At 35.0% G+C, this 24,473-nt stretch overlaps 1 protein-coding gene across 3 annotated transcripts in view; it reads right to left on the bottom strand.

Moving 5' to 3' along the window:
* Positions 1-24,473, bottom strand: part of CLSTN2 (calsyntenin 2) — a 386,924-nt gene that overhangs the window by 210,245 nt on the left and 152,206 nt on the right. For all 3 annotated transcript variants that reach the window (XM_075760965.1, XM_075760964.1, XM_075760966.1), the window contains exon 2: positions 15,368-15,490. In XM_075760965.1, coding sequence (XP_075617080.1) covers positions 15,368-15,490 — 123 coding nt within the window. The remainder of the gene's footprint in view (positions 1-15,367; positions 15,491-24,473) is intronic.

Here is a 24,473-nt window from a genome sequence, read left to right as displayed (position 1 = left end):
TCCTCCCCTCATGACAAAGGAAACAACAAAACCTAAAAAAGCTAAAATTGGCACCACAGGGAGCAGAATTAGGACAACATAGAGCACTTCACAAAAACCTCCTGGCTTGTACTCAGTAAGGAGTTTCCTGCCTGAAAGACGTCTGACGTGTGCAGGGTGTTATTCCTGAGTCAAACTCCTAGGTCCTTATTTTACCAGTTTATAATAAATTCATCTGGTTTAACAAAGCTTTAGGTTATGTTATTGCTTATGCAGTAATATTGCAGAGGAAAGGTTACCATATTTACTTTGAATGCATAATTATCCCCCAATATAAAATGACTTTGTAATAAGAATCATGATATACAGAAAACTTGCATGGATGTTTCCTTCTAACTTCTACACTCTTCATACAAAACACTTTTGTCTGTGTCTTGCAGTAGAGCCTTTCAGGTAAATAAACAGACTAGTTTTAATGTGAATCGCTACTGACTCGAAGCAGGAGAAATATATATTTGTTCTTAACATTTGTGTCTATCCCTGCTTAATCAAGCATTTCCAAAACATTTCTAAAACCCTGTTTGACTTTTATAAATTTTTATTAAAACCTAAATGTTCCATGCATGTTAACTATATAAAATATAGATAGAACTACAAGAAAAATATCTTATAAGAGCTACACATAATCACGTGTTTTTACTCAGAATAATCTGATCCATTGCCAGGGGCAGTCTGGCAGATACAGATCCTTCTGATGGCATATGCAGGCTTGCTGTAACCCTGCTGTCTTTCATTTCTTTCTAATGGCAGAGCACTAATGCAATGTTTTACTTGCTCCAAATAGCAGCAATGATACATAATACAGAAACATACAAGTGACTAACTGGGTAAGTAGCTTTATTCTAGATTTCTGTCCACTACAGGGTAACTAAGGACATTTGCACATTAAAATGGGCTAATTATTGGCACAAAATAAATTGTAAAGACAAATCTCCATCTAGTTTCCTTGAAGGCTAAACAAGAACCACATGGAAGACAGCTGAGGATTATGATCAGTGGGGAGCTAGTCTTAAATAGAATAGAATAAATTATTTTTTTGCAATAATGTACTTAGGAGCTATGTTCCTTTAAAAAAGGAACACAGAAAGTCACAGGAACATTTGATGACTTGGTAGTATGGCAATAATTTATCAATTACAAGAGAATTGCCACATCAATGTCAGATGTGAACAACAAACCATTTTTCTCCTGTAGTTTAAAGTATTCTACAAGCAATTTAATTTTAAATGCTTTTTTTTTTTTAATTTTACAAATAACTCAGATAATTTTGACCCCAATCTTCTTACTTCTCCATGCAAGCTATACTATCAATTTCATATAGTTAGACAGTGGTAGCTAGTTCACGAAAACATGTAATCTTAACTCAAATTCCCAATGTCTCCAGAACCAACGCATATCTTTTCTCAATCCAGTTCACCTTTCTTAAAACAATGCTGAGTAACCAGAACATTCAATTTTAGGTAGCTCTTCACAGAAACTGTCAAAAGCCCGCCTTCACCACCCAGCTGTTTTCAAAGCCCCATTGCCCAAAGACTGGTTAAGTTCTAACCCATGAAAGGTCCTCTCTACATTGCCCTTCAGTCTGAGAAACAAGAGGCATCCTGACATCAGAGAACATTTAAAATAATATAAAGACCTGATCCACTTAATACAGAAGCATCAGGCTTCACTTATACATGGAGTGGTTGTTTCCAAATCACTGCACAAAATTCCTGTGCGCTAGTCTAGTGTCACTGGCAAAGAAACCAATCAGTGAAGATACTAAGAGACTCTCCAGATATCCAGAACAAGGTTAGATATTTCTAATTGTGCTGTTCTTTTGGTTGGGGGTTGTTTTTTTCAATTAAAAATATATTAGATTTGGTACTAAATTAATATTCCTTGCCAGCATACTTTGACACAATTAACTCAGGAAGGTATCTTAAGTGTTATGTAATTTTACTTGTACAATTTTAGATAGCATTATGACTGAAGTAAAAAGCTTCATTTTTTTTCTTTCTGCTTTTGATTGCAAAAGATAACAACATAACAAATCAAGTTATAGTCCCAGCTGTAAGCTTATCAAGGTTGTTTGGGGTTTGGTTTTTGTTTTGCAGGTCTTTTGGGTTGTTGGTTTTGTTTTGTTTTTAACTTCTGCTCTTCTGTCACCTAATCTTCTATAATATTTGAAGATCAAAGGAACATAAAAAAGCCAGAAGGGACAGTACATACAGTAAAAAGTCCATTATATCTACTAATAAAATCTTTTAAAAAAACTGTTTAAAATTAAAAGTAAATTAATATATTGTAATTAACCTAAAACACAGACAGATGTCCAAAACATGACAAATTTGAACCCCTACTAGTCTCTCTCACAAACTCTACTCCAAAAATTTGTTCACAAGAACAATTAACCAGAAAATTAAGTCCCACTGAGAGACAAAGTCTCCAAATGAATCAAGGACAGACAATACAGCTTCTTCTTAAAGTGGTATTCAACTATTAAAGACTACATTTTAAATGTTTTAGCATGTCTAACTGTATTAATTGCCTATATCAAACTGTCATATTTAAAAATACTAAGAGAGGTCTGATATTAGTGTCTATTTATTTTTGATACACTCTCTAAAAAAACCACTGAGAGAATGACAAAGAAATACTTGATATATGCTGTCAAGGTTCACAAAGGACACGTGGCCTTTCATGACTATTACGTAATTACAGTTAACACAGAACTGCTATACAAGATAATATGGTCTGGATATGAACCACTGCCAAGGTGTTCATTCAATACTATCTGGTCATTTTGCTATAACAGTGAACTATAAGCGCCAATCTGCTGTCAAGTATCTTCAATGTACTTTCTTCGGAATTTTATATGAGCAGAAGACACATAAAGAGCATTTATGGCCCAGTAGTCATATAAAGTTAAACAATTGGTGTTAGGAATTTTTATTTATAACTAATATTTTGTAGGCCTCCAGTTTTGTGCGTATTCTACATGGCCATAGTAGTTAAGAGTAAAAAGAACAGTTTATATAAAAAGCTGAGGATCCTTTTTAAAAAGAATTTATTTTGAAATAAAAGTATCAGTCTAATATAAAAGCAAGGCTTACAACTAAACAGTGAAGCCTCTTCTCCTCTCTCACTCAGTTGAGAATAAATATGCAGATAAAGAACATTTCTAGCTGACTTCAGCCAGGTCATTGCTACAGAGATCCTCTGTTTCCTTTCCCTTATCAAGTGGCCTTGCCATTGCTAATTCTGCATCCTCCTCAAATCCATAGAAAGTGAGAATGCTATCTTTCTGATACAGCAATACAAAAAGCTCATGTGTCCTCCCACCCACTGCCTCTTTAGCAATTTAACTTCTGAAAGAAACATCTAAACATCATAAAATCAGAGGATTATAGGACAATTCAGGCTAGAAGAGACCTCAGTTTTCTGGGCCAATGTCCTGCTCAAAGCAGGGGCAGCTGTGAACTCAGGTTAGTCAGGGATTAATCCAGTTGGGTCTTGAAAACAGCGGAGGTGACTCATTCTCTCAGCATCCTGGTCCAATCTTTGACTGTCCTAGTGAAAAAGTTCTGCCTTATGTGCAGTCTGAACCTCTAGTTTCAATTCTTATCTGTTGTCTCTCCTCCTCCCACCATGAAGAGCCTGGCTCCATCTTCTCAATCCCCTCCTCATAGGTGTTGGGGGGCTACTGCCTTGTTCCCCCCCCAAAATGTCTATTCTCCAGGCTGAACAAGTCCAGTTCCCTCACCTTCTCCTCACGGCAATACTGACCAGTCTCACTGTGATGACTTTTATATTAAAGCAGGCCCATTTGTTTCTGTGTATTAATATTTAGTATCTACTTTGCAAATTATGGCTAAATTGTGATTACTATAGCAATGAATTGACTTCCATTTTGTCTCTGTTCCTTGAATTTCATGTTGCACTAAATTTGCACAGTGCAGTTGCAGAATTTATTTCATTCAATAAAGGTAGAATAAATAGGACAGCCTACAAAAAAACAAAGCTTCAAAACACAAAATTAGTAAAAGAGAAAAGCAAGTCTCACCTCAAGGGTCTAGTTATCTACTCTATTTTACCTGCAAAGGCCAATTACCTGAATGAAATGGGTATCTATTTTCTGTAGCAGAACATCTAATGAGAGAATAACTTTGTTTGTTTTTTAAACCAACTTGAAGTGTCTTTTATACAGACAGTAAATGTGAGATGCAATACCACAAAAAATAATGGAGTAATCATTTAGGGCAAAAAAAAAGCAACATACACCTCCTTTCTGCCAAGCTCCTTCTCATGCCAAGCACATGAAGAGTAAAGGTGACTGTGTAACAGCTGAAATAAGGAACCTGACAACTGAGCATATCAGATGTACTTGACTATGTCTGGTATTTCCACATGCTGTAGCTACATCAAAGCCATCCAGCCTGTCTGGATTAGCAGATATCTGAAAACGCAGGTAATTAATTTTTAAGTCCCTTGAAGCCTGCTATAAAAAAATTCCCGTGGAATGAAAGCCCAGCAAAACCTAGATATTATATTAGCCATGTTCTCAATATGTATCCTTAGAAAACCCAGCAAATTCTTACAATATTTCTCTCAACTTCTTGCTACATCACTGTATCTCAGTGGGATCAGTACCACTCACAATATCCCAGTGACATTTCTCTATGCATCTCTTTACATCATGTGTTGTGTTTTCATCACTGTGTAACCATATTGATGTATATCTCTAGCTCAGGTTCAAGATCCACACTAATCTAATTGTTGCATCTTCTGTAAACATACCTATATCATAGAAGATTGTGAAATAGAAAATAGCGACAACTGAGAACAGCAAATCCTCCTTGTGCTTGGTGTTGCACAAGCAAAATGTGTTCAGTGCTGCATAGTCATTGAGTTAAAAGCACTTAGAAGATTTTTTTATATATATATAGTCTAAACACACAGAAAAAAGGACAGTGGAGGAAACCCTAGGCCAAGAGAACAAATTGGTTTGATCCATTTCACACAGCCACAAGCAGGAGAATTGAGTAGAAAATCAATGCCCTAAACCCCATCCAGAGTTTGAATTCTTTATATTCTCCTTCCCCCTCTTGCTTCATATAAGTAGTATCACATGCATTTTTAGGCTGCCATAGCAAGCAAAGGGAGCAATAGCACTTACAAGCTATTGAAGAGAGTTTATTCTAGTCCAGAAAAATAACTTTTTTTCAACTGTGAGTGGAAAGTAGCAGATTTAAAGGAAAGTGGGGTTTCTCAACTATTCTTTCCATAAGATAATAAGCTGACCAATAAGCAAAAGGAACTCTAAAGAGTACCTAATTACCTATTTAGGCTGTTCTTTTAAAATGGTTTTAATATTTAGAAACCAATTCAACCAAACGATGTGTCCCTGCTGCTTTACACTAACTCAAGTAGTTCCATTCTGAGTAATACATACTAACATGCCATTTTCCCAACTAATTTAGCCTATTGATTTTATTTTTAAAGCAAACTGGAATCTTGTAGTGCCAATTTTGTTGCACTAAAATTCTAAGTGGTGAAAATCCCAAGTCCACGTGTTATTTTATTAACACTGCATGGTTTTATAAATTATTTTCTAAGTCTGCATAAATAACACTTCATGCCTTTACAATTATTTTTTTTTTAAATTCATCATCCTTCACCTAAGAATATGAAAAACATAGGAACATACACAAAGAAGGAAATATTTATGTGAAGGAGATAGACGTAATTGAATTAATGGACAGACCATGGCAGGAATGAAAGTGTGAAGAGAGATATTAAAGTGGAAGCTGTACTATATGAATCAGAATAGTTTATCTCTTCACTTGGGTCCTCACACCACTTCTCAGCCCGCCCTCTGAGAGTCCTTTATGATACTGTAGTACTGGAAATAAAGATGGCCACAGATTTTGAATTCCCAGGTAGCCATACCCTTGTAAGCAAAAATGGACAGGTCAAGTTTACCACTTGAATACCAAATAATGAAAAGAAACAAAATATGCAACAAGGAAAAAAAAAGTAACAGTGGTATCATTCTTGCTTGTTTCAACCTCTTCACTGGCCAGCTTTATGCCTTTCAGTTATGCCTGCTGTCATAATTTTTCAAATAATTCAATTTATATCAATAAATGTTTAAAAATGCTTATTTGTACCTGAAATTGTAAGAACTTAAGCCAATATGATTTTCACTGCAAGCATAATGACAAAGAGGTCTAACTCCAGCAGGGTTTTGTTATATTTTTCACTTGCTTACACATATTTGGCAAGCTCTAATTTTCAGAAGATATGAGCCTGTTCAAACCTAAGGAAACATCACTGATTTTAGAGAACTACTGAAGTGCATAGAATCCATGCTTAACTACATAGCAAAAATTACATCTCAAAAACAAATTACAGTCTTAATTCACTCCAAAATATTCCATTGCAGAAAAAAAAATGTTAAAATAGTACCTCAAAAAAAAAAAAATAATCACTTCCTGCAGCTTTTAAAATATTTTCTTGAAAATAAAAAAGTACTGGACATAGTTCATTGAAATAAATCACTTCATATTTCAACTGTAGATTCAGATACATTGTTCACAGCATAAAATATACGTGAATACAACTGGATAATCACATTGCTTGGTGTCATTCTATGCAGCTATGTCCTCACATGATGGACAGTCAGCACATGGGACAAATTACTACAGCATCACTGAGTTTAGTTCTACTGATTCAAGACTTGCCATCTCTTAGAAATGTTTCTAAAAAGGTGTTTATTAGCAATGCTTTACATAGCCTGTATTAACTTCACTAGAGTTTATTGAGATACAGCACTAAGATTTTTATCAATTAAGAATTGTTGATGAATCAAACCCATCTATTGACGCTTTTATTTCACTTTCTAATAGTCACATAAGTATTTATTAATAAGTAGACAAGTAATATTTAGAACAATCTTTGAAATTCCCTAACTGAAGCATTAGCAAAAGCATTTAGAAAAAATTTGATTGTTCCTGGATGAATACTTAACTTTGCAAGTAAAAGTAAAATTCATGTTCACCTTCAACGATCCCTGAAGAAACAAACTTGCATTAAAATTCATGACCAATTCTTACAAAAAGTAAAATATTTTTGAGGTCAGAACCATAACATTCTTATGACTAACAGCATAATTTCAAAGAATAAAATAGGAAAGCACAGACTTTTTTTTTTTTTAAATTTCCTGTAAAATTTGCTTGATATAATTAGATCTGGTTAAGTAAAAGAGTTTATCATTCCTACATTATTGCATTTGGTTTCATTTGGGTTTTTTACTTGATTCTGGATTCAGTTCAAATGAAAAAACTGTTTTCCAGAATCATCAATGACTCTATATTGCATTTCCAGGTTTCACACCAATTAGGATCTTAGAGGTGAAGCTGAAGGTTTTTAGCAGACTAGCAGGAAAGTCCAAGAAAGCCACATCTGTTTCCCCTGTTACGGACAGGGCTGCTGCATAACAATAATTCCTATAATACAATTAGTTTAAATTCGGCACATATCTTTGCTACTTTGAACGGAACAATTCTGTACACTGATGTTTTGGGGGTTTGTAGAAGGCTTTGTTTTACTGGATCGTCTAGCTATTGCCAGCCCTAGTTCTGATAACAACATTAACAAGTTGTTAAAATTTTTTTATTAAATGTAATGGTACTCATATGGCAAGGCTTCATTAGTTTCGAAGAAGGTGTATGACAAAATCTACATCCATAGTCAGAGCGTAATAGCAGCTACCAATTTTGGGACCGGCAGGCTTAGCAACTCCAGTGCTTCCCATTTAGATTTATCTCTAGTGTTCTGAACAGCCCAGAAGTTTAACAACTGACACTATTTTCCTGGCAACTTCAGTTATAACCTGTTTAATTAATCATTTTTTTAATTAAGTAGTCATTTAGTTTGATACTTCAGCACAATAAAATGCCAAATTCTGTTCCTGTCCTCATGTGTATGTTTGCACATCCACAGTAATATCTTGCCATAATTTTCCACAGATCAAGTCTTATTTATAAAGATAACTATTCATAACTATTCCACTTTATTTCATATCAATATTTTCCATAGGTTGTCTAAAAGCCCAAGAGAATATCATCAAACCATACTTAGTTGGTTACTTGCTTCTTTCTGGCTTCAAGTAATTCAGCATACTTAGGTGTAATAAAGTTTATCTCAATGTTCTCATTCATTATTGGTTTTGTCTGCCAGAAGCAACTGACATTCACTGTCCATGCATTAAAGTTTAATTTTTCTAACCACTTACTCCTGCAATGACAGACCACTCAGCAGCTACTAAAAGCTCTATTAGAACAGTCTGAATTCGTGAACCTTTTAGTCTTCTTTCAAGACATTAATGTTGCCTGTTTTTATTTCACTACTGTCAAAACGACAAAGAATAGTGATCAAATTTAATTGGCAAAAACTTCAAGAACAAAAAAAGAAACCAACAAACCCTCAAACCTCTCATCTCTGAACTTCAGGGACTGACCAACAGAGGTCACTGTCAGAGAGATTTTTTTTGTGCATTCTTCATCTGAAGCCTAAGCATTTATCACTCTAGCTTTACTGAACGATAAGCAGCACCCCTTAGGTCAAAACCAGCACCTCTGGAATCGATAGTGCTATTGCCAATCTTTTATTCTACCTCAGGCTATGACCACCAAGATTCTCTCTCTCTCTCTTTTTTTTTTTTTTCCTTTAAAGGCTACAGTCTTAACTACTTAAGCTACATTAATTAAATTCAAAAATAGAAGCTTAAAAAAATCAGCAGGTGATTTGTTATAAACATCTGCAATAGTTCATGGCTTCACTTACAGTTCAAATTTTTTGATCATGCATCATTTTCACAGTGAAATATTTAACACCAATGAATTCTGGGCATGATAAACTGACAGCATGTTTAAAGTCTGGCTGACAGTGAGTTAAAAATGATAGTATTCAGAGTCACAAATTGAAAAATTATTTCTGTATTTTTAGTGTTGTACCAAAAAGATTGTTTATGTTATTAATGCCACAGCTTATCAATAAAAACAAACAAACAAGAAGGCTAGCCAGCTTCACACTTTCAAGCAGAGAAATGGGATTCTGTGTTCAGCCCCTGGGTGTAAGTGGACTGACAACTACCAGATTTGCTGTGGTGCAGCTGAGAATACATGCTCCTCTGAACTGCTAAAATAACAAAGATGATTTGGGAGAGTTTGTGGATGCAGCATGTAGTTTAGTAAATATTCAGACATCCTTCTTGGCTGGTTTTATTATCTCCTTATCCTTCACAGTGGTTTTAGTACAGCAAAAACATAGTCAGAGATTGAGACTCCATCTGCAAAGGAAGTCTGATTTGCAACTGCTTCTGAGATACATGGTACCCGTCTATGTGGAGCACAGAAGACACATATCTGACCTTTTCAAAAAAGGATATCTGTAAATCTATCAAGAGCATAAAAACAGCTTAAGACTTAATGGGCCCAACTCACTGTGGTAAAATTATCCAGTTTAACCTTGGAACACATTGCACTCAAATGCAAGTGTATCAGCCTAATAATGGTGACATAGTAAAAAGTCAGGCTCTTCAGTTTCAAGGTGAAAAGGGCATTCATCATCTCATCGTTCCGAAAGTTACCTCCTATTTCTCTGTTTCATGTCTGTATCAGTAACACAATGGATAGCTGCAGCACCCCACCACCACCATGCTCACAGTGCTTTTACGGAGTAACATAAAAAGTTGTTGCTGCAAAAAAGAATGGGAATAATCCGCTCTGCCTAGCCACGGTGGATAGGACAAAAATTAACGGGCTAAAATTGTGGTACAGAAAGTTCTGTTTAAGCATCATGAAAAACACTGAGTATGGTGAAGCACGGAATAGATTGCCCAGGGAAGCTGTTGCATCTCTGTCACTATAGATCTTTAAGACTAGGACAGAAAACTATTTATCAGGAATGACACAGGTACAATGGGTCCTGCCTTGGGCAGGAGGATGGACTGGAGACATCCTGACGTTCCTTTCAGATCTGTTTTTGCACAACATTGCTGATGAAATGGAGTTGCTGTTATTAAAATGCAGACAGATGTCCTTTCCAAATAGCCTTCCAAAATCCTACAGCATTTTGTGAGGGCTTCTTGCTTTCACGGAAACAGAACACTGTCAAATTGATTCAGTTGATCCCACCTTGTCTCTAGCCAAACCACTCGTAAGCCTGAAAGGCAAATCCTTGAAGTGATTTCCAGCCTCATAACCAGTGTGTGATAGCTGACTCTGGTATGGCTGACCATGCAGGTTGGTGCAAGTCTAATTAAAGTTACATTCCTTCTTTTGGGTGGATTTTTTTTTTTTTTTTAAAGAGAGATTCCTCCACTTGATTTCCCTAAATTAGATAATAAGCCCATACTGCACCTACACAATACTGTTGCAAGAGGATGGAAGGCTCAACCTATTTTTATAGGACTTGCAGTTTCTTCATGGTTTTGGGGGCTTGGGGTTCATTCGTTGGTTGGGTTTTTTTCAGTGACATCCTGCAAAAGGCTCCAGGCTGCTGTGGTGAGTCTAGTTATTTTAAAGATCAGATCATGTCAACACCAGTGTGTAAAAATCCCTTTCTTGAAGGGATTGAAAAAACAAGTTTGGAAAACTACTTATATTAATTTCTAACACTTAACCATTTGTGATGGTATTTTCAAGCTTTCCTTCAAAACTAGGGATCTGAAAAATGTACTTGCATGAAAAAAAGTGAGTATGTGCATACCATAATTTTAAGAACCAGGATTTTACATATACTTCAGTTATTGCACAATTCACAATAAATTCAGAAGATAAAGAGACACCAAAGACCATTTGTTGCAATCTTGTGAAAGTCTTCATGCTCCAGTTATGAAATAGGCTGATCACATTTGACAGCCAGCATTTTCACAGGCACATTTAGTCCTGGTTAGTCTCTCATTAGTCCTCCCTGGAAACACAGACCTGTAGAGAGGGCAACTGCACAGATTTCTTTTTCTCCTGTCATCGCCCTTGATTTTAAACATTAGACAGAGGTGGGAAAAAAAGTACAGATTACAGTCATTTTGTCTTGTGACCACTCCATGAACAGAGGTTTGACATGCACCATAACGCGTGTACTACTAGAAGGGGCTGACAAGACCATTAATAAAAGACTTACTTTAGTAGCCATGAAGAGGAAAAAAGGCACAGGTATTAAGAACAATGTTAAAGTTTCCAGAAGAGAAAACAAAAATATTGTTTATAGTTTAGAGTAGGTCTATGCCACAACTAACATTCAAACTAAAAAAAAACAAGAACATGAGAATGAGTATAGAAAACAAATCAAAGGAGGACAGATAAGAATCATTGATGAATACAAAATGTCTTTGAATAGCTTAGTTCTGCTTTTGTGCTTAGTAACAAAGTAGTTATTAGGTGAAAGATTATTTGCTCAGGTGAAAAATATGAAATGCATAAACTACCTGTGCACTAGGGAAATCAACAGAAACAAGGTGATATGTATGTTGCTCAAAGCATCCCCGATAATACACAGCTCAGAGCTGGAAAACCTGCACCACCTTCCAGGCTCCTCTTGCTCCGAACTCGGAGCTGTGACAGTGAGCGATACAAACAGTCCTTTCTGGTTCCTTTAAGACAGGGCTGTACAGCATACCTGTGCTTTCATGCATGGAAGGAACAGTGGAATCTCATTATCTGATGGTATCTGTTATAGTAGTGCACGTCCTGTCATCATTATAACCCTAGCGACCACTGTGCTAGCCTATCTACAGATATCCCAGACTTCAACACTAACTTTGTTTTATAAAGCATAATGCAGACAATTTGGAGACAAAAACTCAGTGAGGTTTATACTCTCCAATGCATGGCCCCAGCACACTCGTTTTGACATGATATATTTTCTGGTTCGCCTCTACTGCACCTCCTTTCTGAAGATCTCCTTGCCTTGGCCATAAACATAAGGACTACCTACCCTTACTTCCACAAGTTAATCATGGTTCCAAAAGGACTACACCTTCACTAGCAAGCTATAGAAATAAATATGGAATAAATAGGTATAAATTACTAAATAAATGTATGAAATAATTGTGCTTTTCACCTACCATGATCTGTCACTCCTTTCAATGATAAAACCTGTAAATTTTCCTCAGCCTATCACTGATGGAAGACAAGCACTTAAAAAGGAACAAATTAAGACAACTAGAACATTACAGTGTCCACGTATCATCTAGCTATGTAGCTATACAGGTATTCCCCAGGAAGATCAACCTGGTGGTTAACTTGAGAGTTTTCTTTCTGTTAAGCTCAATTTTGTTTCTATGGGACTTATGCCCATATGAAAACTGAAAGGATATATAGCAACTGGGTAGGGGGCTTTTTTGTTTGGTTTGGGATTTGGTTTCTCTTTTGATTTGTTGGAGGGGTTGTTGTGTTGTTTCATGGGGTGGTTTGTTTTGGTTTTTTTTAAAGACAAATACACCCTGATACTATTGAAAAAGACATCTACATTCTGCCAGCCAACAAACTGCCGGTAAGCTATTGCAACACCAAGAGGAAGAAACCATGTGCATTTAGTCTTAATAAAGCTTGTTCAAGGATAGCTAAGCACAGGTCAGAAACTACCCTGATATATTCTGGATACTGGGCCCACTTATAAAAAGATCATGGAAAATCTTTCAAACGACTATAAATTTAATATTATTTTTTTTGCAATAGTTGGACAAAATACTGAAAACATTAATAGGGTGATGGGGAAGGAACTATGGGAGCTCTAATTCTCTGGTACATTATACTGTAGAATAAGTTTTCTACACTTAAACAAAATATGGCCATTGAAGAAATTCCACATTGCAATAGCACTAAGTGTACAGCTCCTGAATATTTTTAATGTTGTAGCTATATCTATTTTCAGTTTTCTCCTACTAAATACATTATACAAATTGAATTTCCCATAAAGATCTATAATAAAATTAGTGATATTAGGAAGCCAAATAAAATTACATGATATTAAAGCAGAAATTTAAAACAGAAATAAGAAGTTACTCCAACAATTTAAATAGGCAAGAGTCTTTATAATAAATAAATTAATAAATAAATAAATAAATGAAAAAGCACATAGAAGTTTTTCCAGGTAGGTAATCCAGGCCCTTCAAGGGAATTAAGGGTTCAATCAGTTTTATAATATTATATGTCTGGATTGCAGATCGTGAGGCTAAATGTACAATATTACCTGGAAATGAACTATTAATGTCACAGAACACACACCAAGTATTTTCCCTCCTAGACCCCATAAAACTTCTTAAAATATAAATAATTCAAATTAATAAATGAAGAAATGAAATTAAAACTGTCTAATGTAATCTTTCTCACAAAAGCCAGTCTGTCTGTGCAAGTTTGGTATTTCAAAGGATGATATATATGCAAGAAGAGTATATCAGTAATTCATGAAAAACATGTCAATTGTCCCAATGTAAAAACTGAAGAAAATAATCAGGCTAGGAAATCCCCAGTCAGCAAAGAGTTTGTGAAAGTAATAGTGGAAAAAGCACGTGATTAACATCCCTGTAAGGATCCCAAGGGAATGTAAGTAGAAGCAGCAAATATGAGATGGAACATTTCTAGTAACAGAAAAATCCCCCCAAAATGAAAAGAGCACCTTTTCACTAGGAATCAAGCTTCATTCCTAAATAACTGTACCTGAAGATTTCACAGATAGGTTTAGTTTAGCAAGAATTTAATCTAAGTTTACATTACTGTTTTCCACAAACATCTGGAAGAATGAATTGCACATGCATGTGAAAGTTACCATTATACGAAAAAAAGCGTACTCATGTATTACAGATAGCTGTCTCATTCCACATTTTTTGTTTGTTTTAGCATATAGTTGCTTCCTGATGAATGCATTAAAAAATGTAATTTGGAAACAAGTACTTTCTTCCTTGGCTTCAAAAACTAGTAACTGAGTTAAGAACATCTTATCCTGAGCATCTTTGTACAAAGTACACCTGCCCTGATTATAATTAGTTACTCGCAGTGAGAGGCTGTCTATGCCTCCATTAGCCAGTAACTTGGTGTCACAGGAACTGATTAGCGGACAAAAGTGTTTCATGCTGAGGTTGCTGTATCCGTATGTATATGTTATTTGATGTTTTTACCTCTGACAAATTCAGCTGAATCCTCTCCACTGAACATCCCCAGTGCATATACGGCTGAAGAAGAAAAGCATTCTGTGCAACCAAGAACCATGGAGCACTATGAATGACAAACCACTCTTGATATTAAAACGAGGTTCGATATATAAAAAACATTCGTGAATCCCTGTTTTACAGAGTATGAGTTTATGCCAGTGTATGCTTTTGGGGGAAATGGCTAATAACAATTCTTACATGATACTATAAAATACTGTTTGTGCCAAGTACTTTGACTTACTGCTTACTGAACATGACTGTATTCCACAAGAACAAGAGGATATTCATCTTCACTAGTTCCTTTCCTTATAAAAGACATACATTATTAAGCAATATAATCTGTTTTTAAAAAATGCATCTTTTTATAATCTTCAGAACAGCTATCAAGCCTTAATATTCTCCTTTGTCTTCAAATATTATTTTTAATGAAACAGGGAATTTAAGAGAAAACTTTCTTGACATGCAAAAGTACTATTTTCTGCTTAAGGAATTCATAATATGACAGAATAAGTGTCAGGAAAAATAGACTTAATACAAGTAAGAACTTCTATATGACATTCATCTATCATACAGCAATTGGAGCAAAAATCTTCAAAACTTCCATTGAATTTTCTGTCCAAGTCTTGACATGTATGAAGTACTAACACAGTACTATAAGATTTGAGCAACTTTAAGTATTTGTCACATAGTTTGTCCATAGCCAGGGAGCGGAACAGGAAGAGAGAAAGCAGGGGCTGTTATTACTAAAGGAAATTATTACTAAACAAAAATAACTATGCATTATTACTTTAGGCAATTGTAATTACTCATTTCTATAAAAGTAAATTCAAATTTAATTATATAATTCCTCTGTTTTAATTTTTTTAAAAATGTTGATAGTGGAATTCTGCTGTATTATGCTGTTAATAATCACTTCTGTTTCACAACAAATGAGGACACACATTCATTGTACAAGAAACCTCATTTCAAGCTCTATGGGCCAATGGTCAAGTCCTGAGTACTCAGATACAGCCTCTAAATGTGTCCTTCAGATTACATTATCTCTGCACCGCAAATTCATTCCTTACAAATGCAAATTAACTTCATATGCAATCCATAAGCTTAAATACTGCTGTTAATGTATGTTCCTACCTGCAAAGGGAACAGGTGCATCTTTATCCAAAGCAACAAGGGGAGGATCCAAAATTACAGTGTCATTGTTTTCAGTTATGATTCCATGGTACGATGTCTCAATCCAAGGCTTGTGTTTGTTCACTAGAAAAGAAACAGTATACCTAATTAATTTGATTAGTGCTTTACATCCATTTAGCTCATTTTATCTTTAAAGAGAAATTATTTAACATATGTCCAATAGTAATGTTATTACTCAAAAGCCACTAACTAGATCCCAAAGTACTTTATAAGCATTCAAATATTAAACCAAAATTATATGCATATTTTACCACAATTCACTGATGAGAAAGCAAACACTTACAGACATCCCTCCAATTAAGACATCAAAGTAAAAAGCCAATTTTCAAAATATTTTTAATGTGTTCCCAAATGGCAGACAAAATTAGACTCAGACACTTTTGAAGGAATTGCTTTCAGTTGCAAAACTCTGATGCAAGAGAAGGGACATCCAGAGAAACACAGCGCTTGTCAAGACACAAAGGCAAGAAGAAGAGCAGGCGAGAACACTGGAATCTTGGTCAACTTCTCATTCGATATTTTTGGAAAAATATCTAAAATTACTTTTACGTTCTGTACATTGTAGTAAAAATTAAACTTGTACATTTTAATCGCTTTGATAAAAGCCACTACTTCTTTTCTGTTTAATCAGCTTTAGTTAGGACTAAATCGGATCTAAAGTTTTTCTGAAAAATCTGTCCTTCAAATACAGCTGTTGAACATAAGTTCAAGATATCTGGTATTGAAGTACATAGGAAGATCACACAAAAAGACACTTTTAAAGTAGGGGATACACCACGTATCATCAGACTGTCTTATTCCTGAACCCTTTAACTGTACATCACTCTCATCAACCATTTCCTATGTATTGGACAGTATGTAGATGCATTTTCCCCTTTGAGGTCTAGCCTCTGCTATGCTCATAAATAGCATTTTGTTCCTACAGCTACAATCTGAATGTTATATTTTTAGAACTCCTACATAAGTAATACAATGGTGCTAACCTAAACAAATTGCAGTTTGAAGAATGTACTACCCCAGGCATGAGGGAACACTGCACTAAGGAATATCTATCACGTTTTCACCAAGTCCAGATGCAAAGTCAATTTTGTACATATTATTTAGCTGTGTATATCAGATGCTGAGGAAAACATCTGCTGAGGTAACAGAAACCACCTCAAAGATGGAGGGTTGGCACTTAAAGCAAAACCAAATTGAACCAGATGGCATTATTTAAAATAACCCCACTAGAAAAACAAACAAACAAAATCCACACACACACACAAACAAACCCTAAACTCATTCCTGCCTTGCCTTCTGTAAAACTCCAAGACAAGAATGAGTTTAGCCTCATTCTTGTCTTGGAGGGAAACTCAGATCTCTTCACCTTGTAATGACTGTACAGCCAGAGGAGAGATTGGTGAGTTTATGTAATAGGATGCAGGCCAAAAGCCTTGTCGATTTTGAAATATGAGAAATGATGGATGCAATTTCAGATCTTTGTAAGGTATCTGGGATTCGAGGTTGCAGGACAGTTGAAGTATTCTGTATCAGTTATTTGAGTATGTGAATTGCCTGAACATCCATACACCTAAATATGCTCCACAGGTACTCTGCTATGACTCAAAGGCTTTGATTGACACATGCTGTACAGAACAAAAGGCAATCTCTTAATTGAAGGCTGGTACAATTTAACAATAATGAACTAGTAAATAGGAATTTGCATGGAGAGAACTCCTAATGCAACTATAAGTTAAAGTACAAAATCTGTTTTTTGCTGTCTCCTGGTTCTGTTAACTGTCTGAGCTCTCACCAAAACAAACAAGCAAACAAAAAAACCCCAAAAAAACACCAAAAAAACCAAACCCCCCAAAAAACCCCTTTCCTCTTACTATAGATTCTACAGAATAGTTTTGATGACACTTTTGCTTAAGAAACAGTCTCAGTATGCAGTGGAATTCCGCTAGCCTCATCTTTTTTCCATTAGTGTCCCATGAGCAATAACAACAGTCAAATGAGTGACAGCAGCATAATTCCTTAAAGTATGTTGGGGTGGGAAGAAAAGAAAGTACATTAGGAACAAGTTCTACAAGTTAGCCCTAGACCTTAGAGACTGGTATTAGGACTAAGAAAGGAACAATAAACAAAAGCAAAATACACTAAAAGGTCAAATTATTTGCAAGTTCTTATGAAATATATCACCAAAGGAAAAATTATTACTATACGAGTTTTGTATAACCTGTGGTGTGGAAATTTTAAAAATACTGGAAATCATCCACAGCCTTTGGGAATGCAAAACAATTCTTTTGCATCAGAACATTTGAAATATTTTCACATCATTTAAATTATTCATCCTTTTACACTGTTTTGGATACTTGTTTTAAAATAAGAAATCTATAATTCTGAAATTAGCAGCTGGTGTTCTGATTGGCAAGTTGTTTATATTTTCTCTGCTGAAGGTTGCTAAAATGTTAACATAGAAACTCTTACTAAATGCATACACCACTATCTAGGCTTTCATAAGATACTAGATTCTAAAAAAAGTACCCTCAAATATAACATGATTACTGAATACTTTACATTTCTTCCTCCAAGACAAAAGGGCAGATACAAAATGTTAGACTGGTTTGAATCAGTTTTTATCCACAGGTCAACATACCTCTCAAACCTCTGAAATTTTCCTATCCTTATGTAGCATCTTTAAAACAAATAGAATCTTAAAAATTCATTCAAAAGTTTTTTGTTCTGTTTCATTCTAGCTACTGATTCAAATTTCAAGATACTGGGTAATTACATATTTTTTTAAATACAAACTATACATTTTTCTATTTGTACTCTCTTTAAAAGCATGATTTTTTCCTCCCTTATCTACTCTCTCTACTTTTATAATATTAATGTATTGAAGTAAAAACTTCATCTGTAACTCAGCCACTAATTCTTCTGCCTTAGAGCAGGACCTGCACCTCAAAACATGAATTTCTGTAACTTAAGCAATATTTCCTTTTACCCTCCATTTTTCTAGCCCTGACTTTCAAATAATTATTTTTATTACTGTGGAAAAATAAATTTAATATGTTTGAGAGAGATTAATGGGCATTCAGATCCAGGACGTATTCATGTTAAGGGCAATAATTTGTGTTTTAGACAACATATGTAGAATATTGGCAGAAAACTACAGAAATCCCATAAGTGGAGTAGATTTTTGAAGAGCTTTACCTTTTTGACAGCTATCCAAAGCCACATCTGAACAAAAAAAATCACTTGTTTTTTATTATAATTGGTTAGAACTTAGATCTTCATGTAAATATACATAGTTATGCTTTTCCTTTCAATCCACATTTAGTTGACAATGTTCCCCAAACTATGCTAAAGTTGCATTCTTTTCTGTCACATCAAAACCAGTCAAATTTTAGTTGGAAGTTTCCAAAGACACGGTAATGCCACACTGCATTTATTTAAACACCAGAACAAAAAAGTTTTAACATGCTGTCTACTCTAGGCTGTATGCAATTGTATGTTTAAAAAGAAAAAAAAATAAATTAAAAAATCATATTAGTTAAGAAATTATGTAATTCACATTACATAAGGTGCTTATTAGAATCTCTTGAAGATTAACGTACATTTTTAGAATTTGTATAAACTGTAACATAAGGTAGGAACTTTTTATTTTATCTTTAAAATGGAAGAAGCGTGAATGATTAAAAACTATTTTAATGTTTCTCAGCATTGTTTACAAGTAACAATACTCTATAAAAGAAAGTGATAGGCAAACTACATTTTTTTAATTTGCATTTTCTAATGATGGAAGAAATGTATATACAGATTTGTATGTGAAACTTCAGGATCTGTGAGAGCAGAGTACTATACAGCAAGTTAAACTCAAAAAAGCAAACAAGCTGGATACTCAGCAGATAAGAGCTATACAGAAAATTGTTTTCCCTCTTAAGGTGTATTATGTTGTAGCACACATATTAACTCTAAAATTGAAGAAAAAAAAAGTATAGTTTTGTCTTTTTTACAAAAGATCTTCTCTGACAGCATTTATTGTTTACCTTTTCCTTGCATTTTTTTAGCTGGGTAAAAGTTGAAATTAGTACAACGCTTTCATTAATTCAAACATATATTTAATTTAGATGTACAGATGATACCTATGGTGTGGGTTGATTTTTTTTAAAAAACTTGCCTCCCTTACTATAATTTATTAGTCATTAATATAAAATCATAACGTAAATAACTTGTAGTATCTAGGATAAGGTAATTAATCTTTTTCCTTTATTACAGTTAGAGGTCAATTCATTAAAATTTGTGTGCATCATTTACACTGCATTTTGATAGTCTGTCCCACCAAAGCTTGTGATTACAAGCCTTTGGATGTAATGAAACTATCTTGCTAGAAAACTGCCACTCTGTGTTCTATCTGCAAATGCACTTGGCATGTAAAACAATGAAGTAGAAAAAGGCAAAAGAAAAACAAACTCATTCTGTAGAGTCTGCAGGAAATCTCATGCCCCCAGGAGTGTTGTCTTGAAAGTCAGTTCAAGGACAATTCCCAAAATACAGCAAAATAAATACAGAGAAAGGACGGAAGATGGTTAGAACCCCCAAAATACATCAAACTCGTACCTTCTACTTTGATGCCTTTCCCCATCCTCTGCACAGTGCCCTGGGTTTTATCCCAGGCATCCTCAAAAACCCACTCTGCTACTTGCTACCTTGTACATGGTAAGAAAAACAACCAAGCCCTCATACCAAACTCCCCTGCAAACTACGATTGCATCTGAGCACTTTACACCTGCATCAAATGGCCCATGGGAAGCTCTGCCACAGAAACAGAGAAAATCACAGACAAGACATCGATGCATCAGCAGTAGGAAAAAAATATCAACCACCTCCTGTCCCAAACGTTTTTGCAATAAGCGTGCAATAACTCTTTACTATAAGTATGGCTATAGGTACACAAAACTCTGGGTCTGTAATGTCTACAACATTAAAAGACTACTCCCTGCTTTATCAGACTGCAAGACATGCACAGGGCTTTCTGAAGGCAATCATACTCTGTAAATTAAATCTTCCAAGTCTCAATGACTGTGAACAGAGCTGCAATTTGTCAGTGCAGAAGTATTATTATAACTGGACCACAATATAGACAAAATGTCTGAGGACATCATCTTATGAGGAAAGACAACATCTTTTCTATAACCCAAGACAGACACTTGTTTGGGGCGGAGGGAGTGGGTGGAAAGCAGCATATGTACAAGGAATACAGTACAATGGTATTTCCAAAATTCAGATGGTTTCTGACTTAAAATACTTAGAAAATGTCACTAATCCAAAAATAACATATTATAAAAGAACCATGAAAGAAAAAAGTGAATATTGGAAGTTTAAATTACTGACACTAGGGCAGACTCAATATTGTCTAGTTGATTTAACTGCTGATTTCTAAACTTTACGCAGTTAAAACCTGAGGTAGCAAATTATAAGGGTTAAGAATTACTTTATGAATACAAATGCTTTGTTTCTTTCTTTTTTCCAAAATAGCATAATGAATCTATTTTCCATTTAAATGTACTGATAATATGTTCTCTTATCTCTCTAGCTTAAAGAGGTTGTTGATTCCAGTAAAATCAACAGAAAATTTAGGCTCTACGTCCTTTCATCTGCTAACTTCAATGATCTTCAGCTCAGCCTGCAGGAATCCTGTCCTTCTAAGTGTCAAAGGGCTTTCCCTAAAAACCAGCCAAACTGAGGATGCTTAGGGAGCCTTTTAAACATATGCTTGAAATCCCATGAACTTCTGTAGAATATAAGAGACTGAACCTCATGCCTTATGCACAGTTTGCACTACAGGTGACAAGTCCCGATCTTGTACAGCAAACAAAGAATGCTTCTAAATGCCCTATTAGGAGGATACTGCATAACATAAAAATCCTAATGATGCACATGACATACTGACACCTGCAATGGACGATCATTATAGCTGATAAAAACTCCTCCCTAGATCTGGATGCCATTGCTTTGGCAGTCTGCTCCTCCTTTGGGGTGATACATTGCTGTGTAAATGCCACAGTAAGACTTGTGGCGTCAGCACAGAACAAAGTTTCAACTCGTCGTTTCAGGTATTTTAGAGAAAAAGGCAACTGAAAAATAGAATTTGTCCATTGTTAAAATCCAGTGGCCTTTTCTCTGGATGGTTTTAACAGCCCTGTGCTTTGGATCAAGAAGCAGGAACTTTAAAGGGGAAGAGGGAGAGTTCAGAAGACAATTTTGATTCACAAATGTGCCTTGTGCGATGTTCACTCCTCAAGTGCTTCAAGTCAAAAGTTTTGAAAACTCACATCCTTAACAGAAATTTGCTGAAGTCTCCAGTAACTCTAGTTACTGATAACTGGAATATTTCAAAGATTGTGTTTTCATTAAGCAAGTCCTGTTCACATAGTTCATACACGCAACTGTACTGTGCACGTGTAACTTTATAACATAGCAGACCTTAATTCCTCCAAGATATGATCAGAGATGCAAACCTGGATTTCTTGCATTGCCTGCTCCATAATGGGCTGGGAATGGAAAGCAAAGATAGGAATGAAATCTAAAAATCTCACAGAGTAGCAGCTAAAAACAAAGAGTTCAGAAGATTGACAGATTTGAGGGCTTAGGTCACTAAAGAAATGAGGATTAGGAGTTTGGTACAGAAATTAAGTCTTCCTCTGGAATGCAGAGAAAACAAGGATATGAATAAATGCATTTTGAGGGAAAAGACTAAGCTAGAAGCAGAAACTGAAAATGACTGGAAAGTAGGAGAAGTAAATTAATGTTTGCATTTTACAGGATTAAATCTTTCTCAGCATCAGGAGTGGCTACATCAGCAGAAAACAGAATGCTATGTTTCCCTACATACTAAAGAAACCAAAAACTTTCCTGAAACTTTCACATTTTATACATTTTGTCGAAAACAAATTGTAAAGAAGAAATTTATTCTTCTGTCTCACATGCTTAGTTAATGACAATGTGATGTCATTGCCTGAATTACTGAAACACCAGTAGTTATGTTCTGGGTTTACTTTTAGATAACTTTAAATCATAATGCTTTATGTGCTTTTACATAAAAAAATAATGTGAAATTCCTGTCTCAAGGCAATTTGAGTTTTGACACTAAGTTCAGTTAAAGCAGAATTTATTTGATTTAAGATATGTGATTATGAGATGTGAACACTTTGGAGAACATTTTAACTAAAGTATACATTATAAGCAGTGCTTCTCAGCAACGTTAAATTACTCGGTGGAGTTCCTACAGATAAGTTGGCATTGGTTTGATCATACTGCACAACAAAAAACTATTTTGCATGAAATAGACTGCACAAGAAAGTCTGCTGCCATAAACACATTTTCAGGCCCTCAAGAGAAGGCCTTTCAATAATGACAATTCCCATTAACAAAATTTGTTCTTACATTAAAAGAAAAGGGGGAGGAATTGAGGTGGAGTACTCCTTTGTTAGTAGCTCATTCTGATTGCAAGCTTATTTGACCAAAAGCATCAAACGTCTTGTCTAACAAAATTAATAATAATAGGCAGTAATCTGTTGGCTATTTCTAAATACTCTGGTTTGATTCTGACATGCTTAGAACTTTATTTAACTATAAATATACTTGATTCTCTTGTAAAAATGTGGGGATTTTGGAGTGAAGGAGAAAAATATTTTTAACACCGACCAGATCAATAGTAAACATTTAACAGGAACACACTGAACGCTCTGGTCAACCCAAACCCGTACTGTTCAGGAAAAACAGTCTAGCTACAAATTTCATAAAACTCTACTCATAATATTGATACGTAAAACGCTTAACAGCATTTTTACTTTTGATTCTTATTTCTGAAAGGCACATTTAGAATTTACATATGCATATAAGAATAAACCTTTACACTGTGCCTCATTGTCATCTTTTAGGTAACGGACCACATAGTTGTGCTCTCTGTGCCTTAAACTGTTTCTAAGTTTACAAGTTATTTTTATTAATACACAGAGATTTCATCTCTTTGATTAAGGTGTCCGGTTCTTATAAATTTATCTATTGATATCTGTCATAGCAAATAGACTACAGAGAATGCAAAACTGAATTCTGAACACACACTATATGGCTCAAAGTTCAGACCAGGAAGTTGCCTGTGTACTATATATAAAGGAACAAACTTAGAATTAGATGATGAGTCCGTCCCACAGCTAGCCATGGGAACTTCAATAGCACACATCTGATTAACTCCTTATACCTGAAAGTTTGTATAGTTAGAAATCTTGGGGGAAAGTATCTAATAGCATAAAAATGTTTTCATACACGTCACAAGGACAGAAACAGGTCATATACAAACAAGGTTGTGTTTTCCTATGTATTGAGGTGTACTCAAAAAACCATTTCATTTATCTTGTTTACCAGTGCTGACCTTTAATTCAACACAAATTTCTTATGAGTAGTCTCATTCTCATCTAAAAATACATAAAACCTTGACATTCACAATATTTAACCCCTCTATCATTTCATTTAATTTTCTTCAATATTTAATAACTCCACGTTCACTATATGAAACTGCCCCATTCTTACATGCTTTATCTTTTTTTCGTTTGGACTGAAAGCTGTTCAGAACATGGATTTATTTTGCCATTATGAGAGTTTACAGAATGCATTTGAAATAAGCCTGACTCTAGTCTTTATTCCTTAAATAAACAATAAAGGAGTATCCTCTGAAGAGTTGTCAGATGATACTATCTGAGCAGGGATTCCAGCACAGTTGTTTGATGGACTTGATATCAGTATCTTGTAAATAATCCAGATATTTAAAGCAATGCCAAGGAATATACAGATGCCTAGTAAACATTTTTATCTAGACAGTGTGTTGCCATAGGAAACAAGCAAAAATAATCAATGATTATGCAGAAAAGCAGGAGTAATCCCCTAATAACACCAAAGATAGACCTTATTGAGGAGTTACAGATCTGCAGGATTCTGTGTTTAACTAAAGAACATATTTGCACATATAACGCCTCTCTGCCTGAAATATTAAAATCGGGGAATT

This window comes from Balearica regulorum, chromosome 9 (assembly GCF_011004875.1).
Source record: "Balearica regulorum gibbericeps isolate bBalReg1 chromosome 9, bBalReg1.pri, whole genome shotgun sequence".
Classification (NCBI taxonomy): domain Eukaryota; kingdom Metazoa; phylum Chordata; class Aves; order Gruiformes; family Gruidae; genus Balearica; species Balearica regulorum.
The sequence above is the reverse complement of the archived record's forward strand: the minus strand, read 5'-3'. Positions and strand labels throughout refer to the sequence as shown.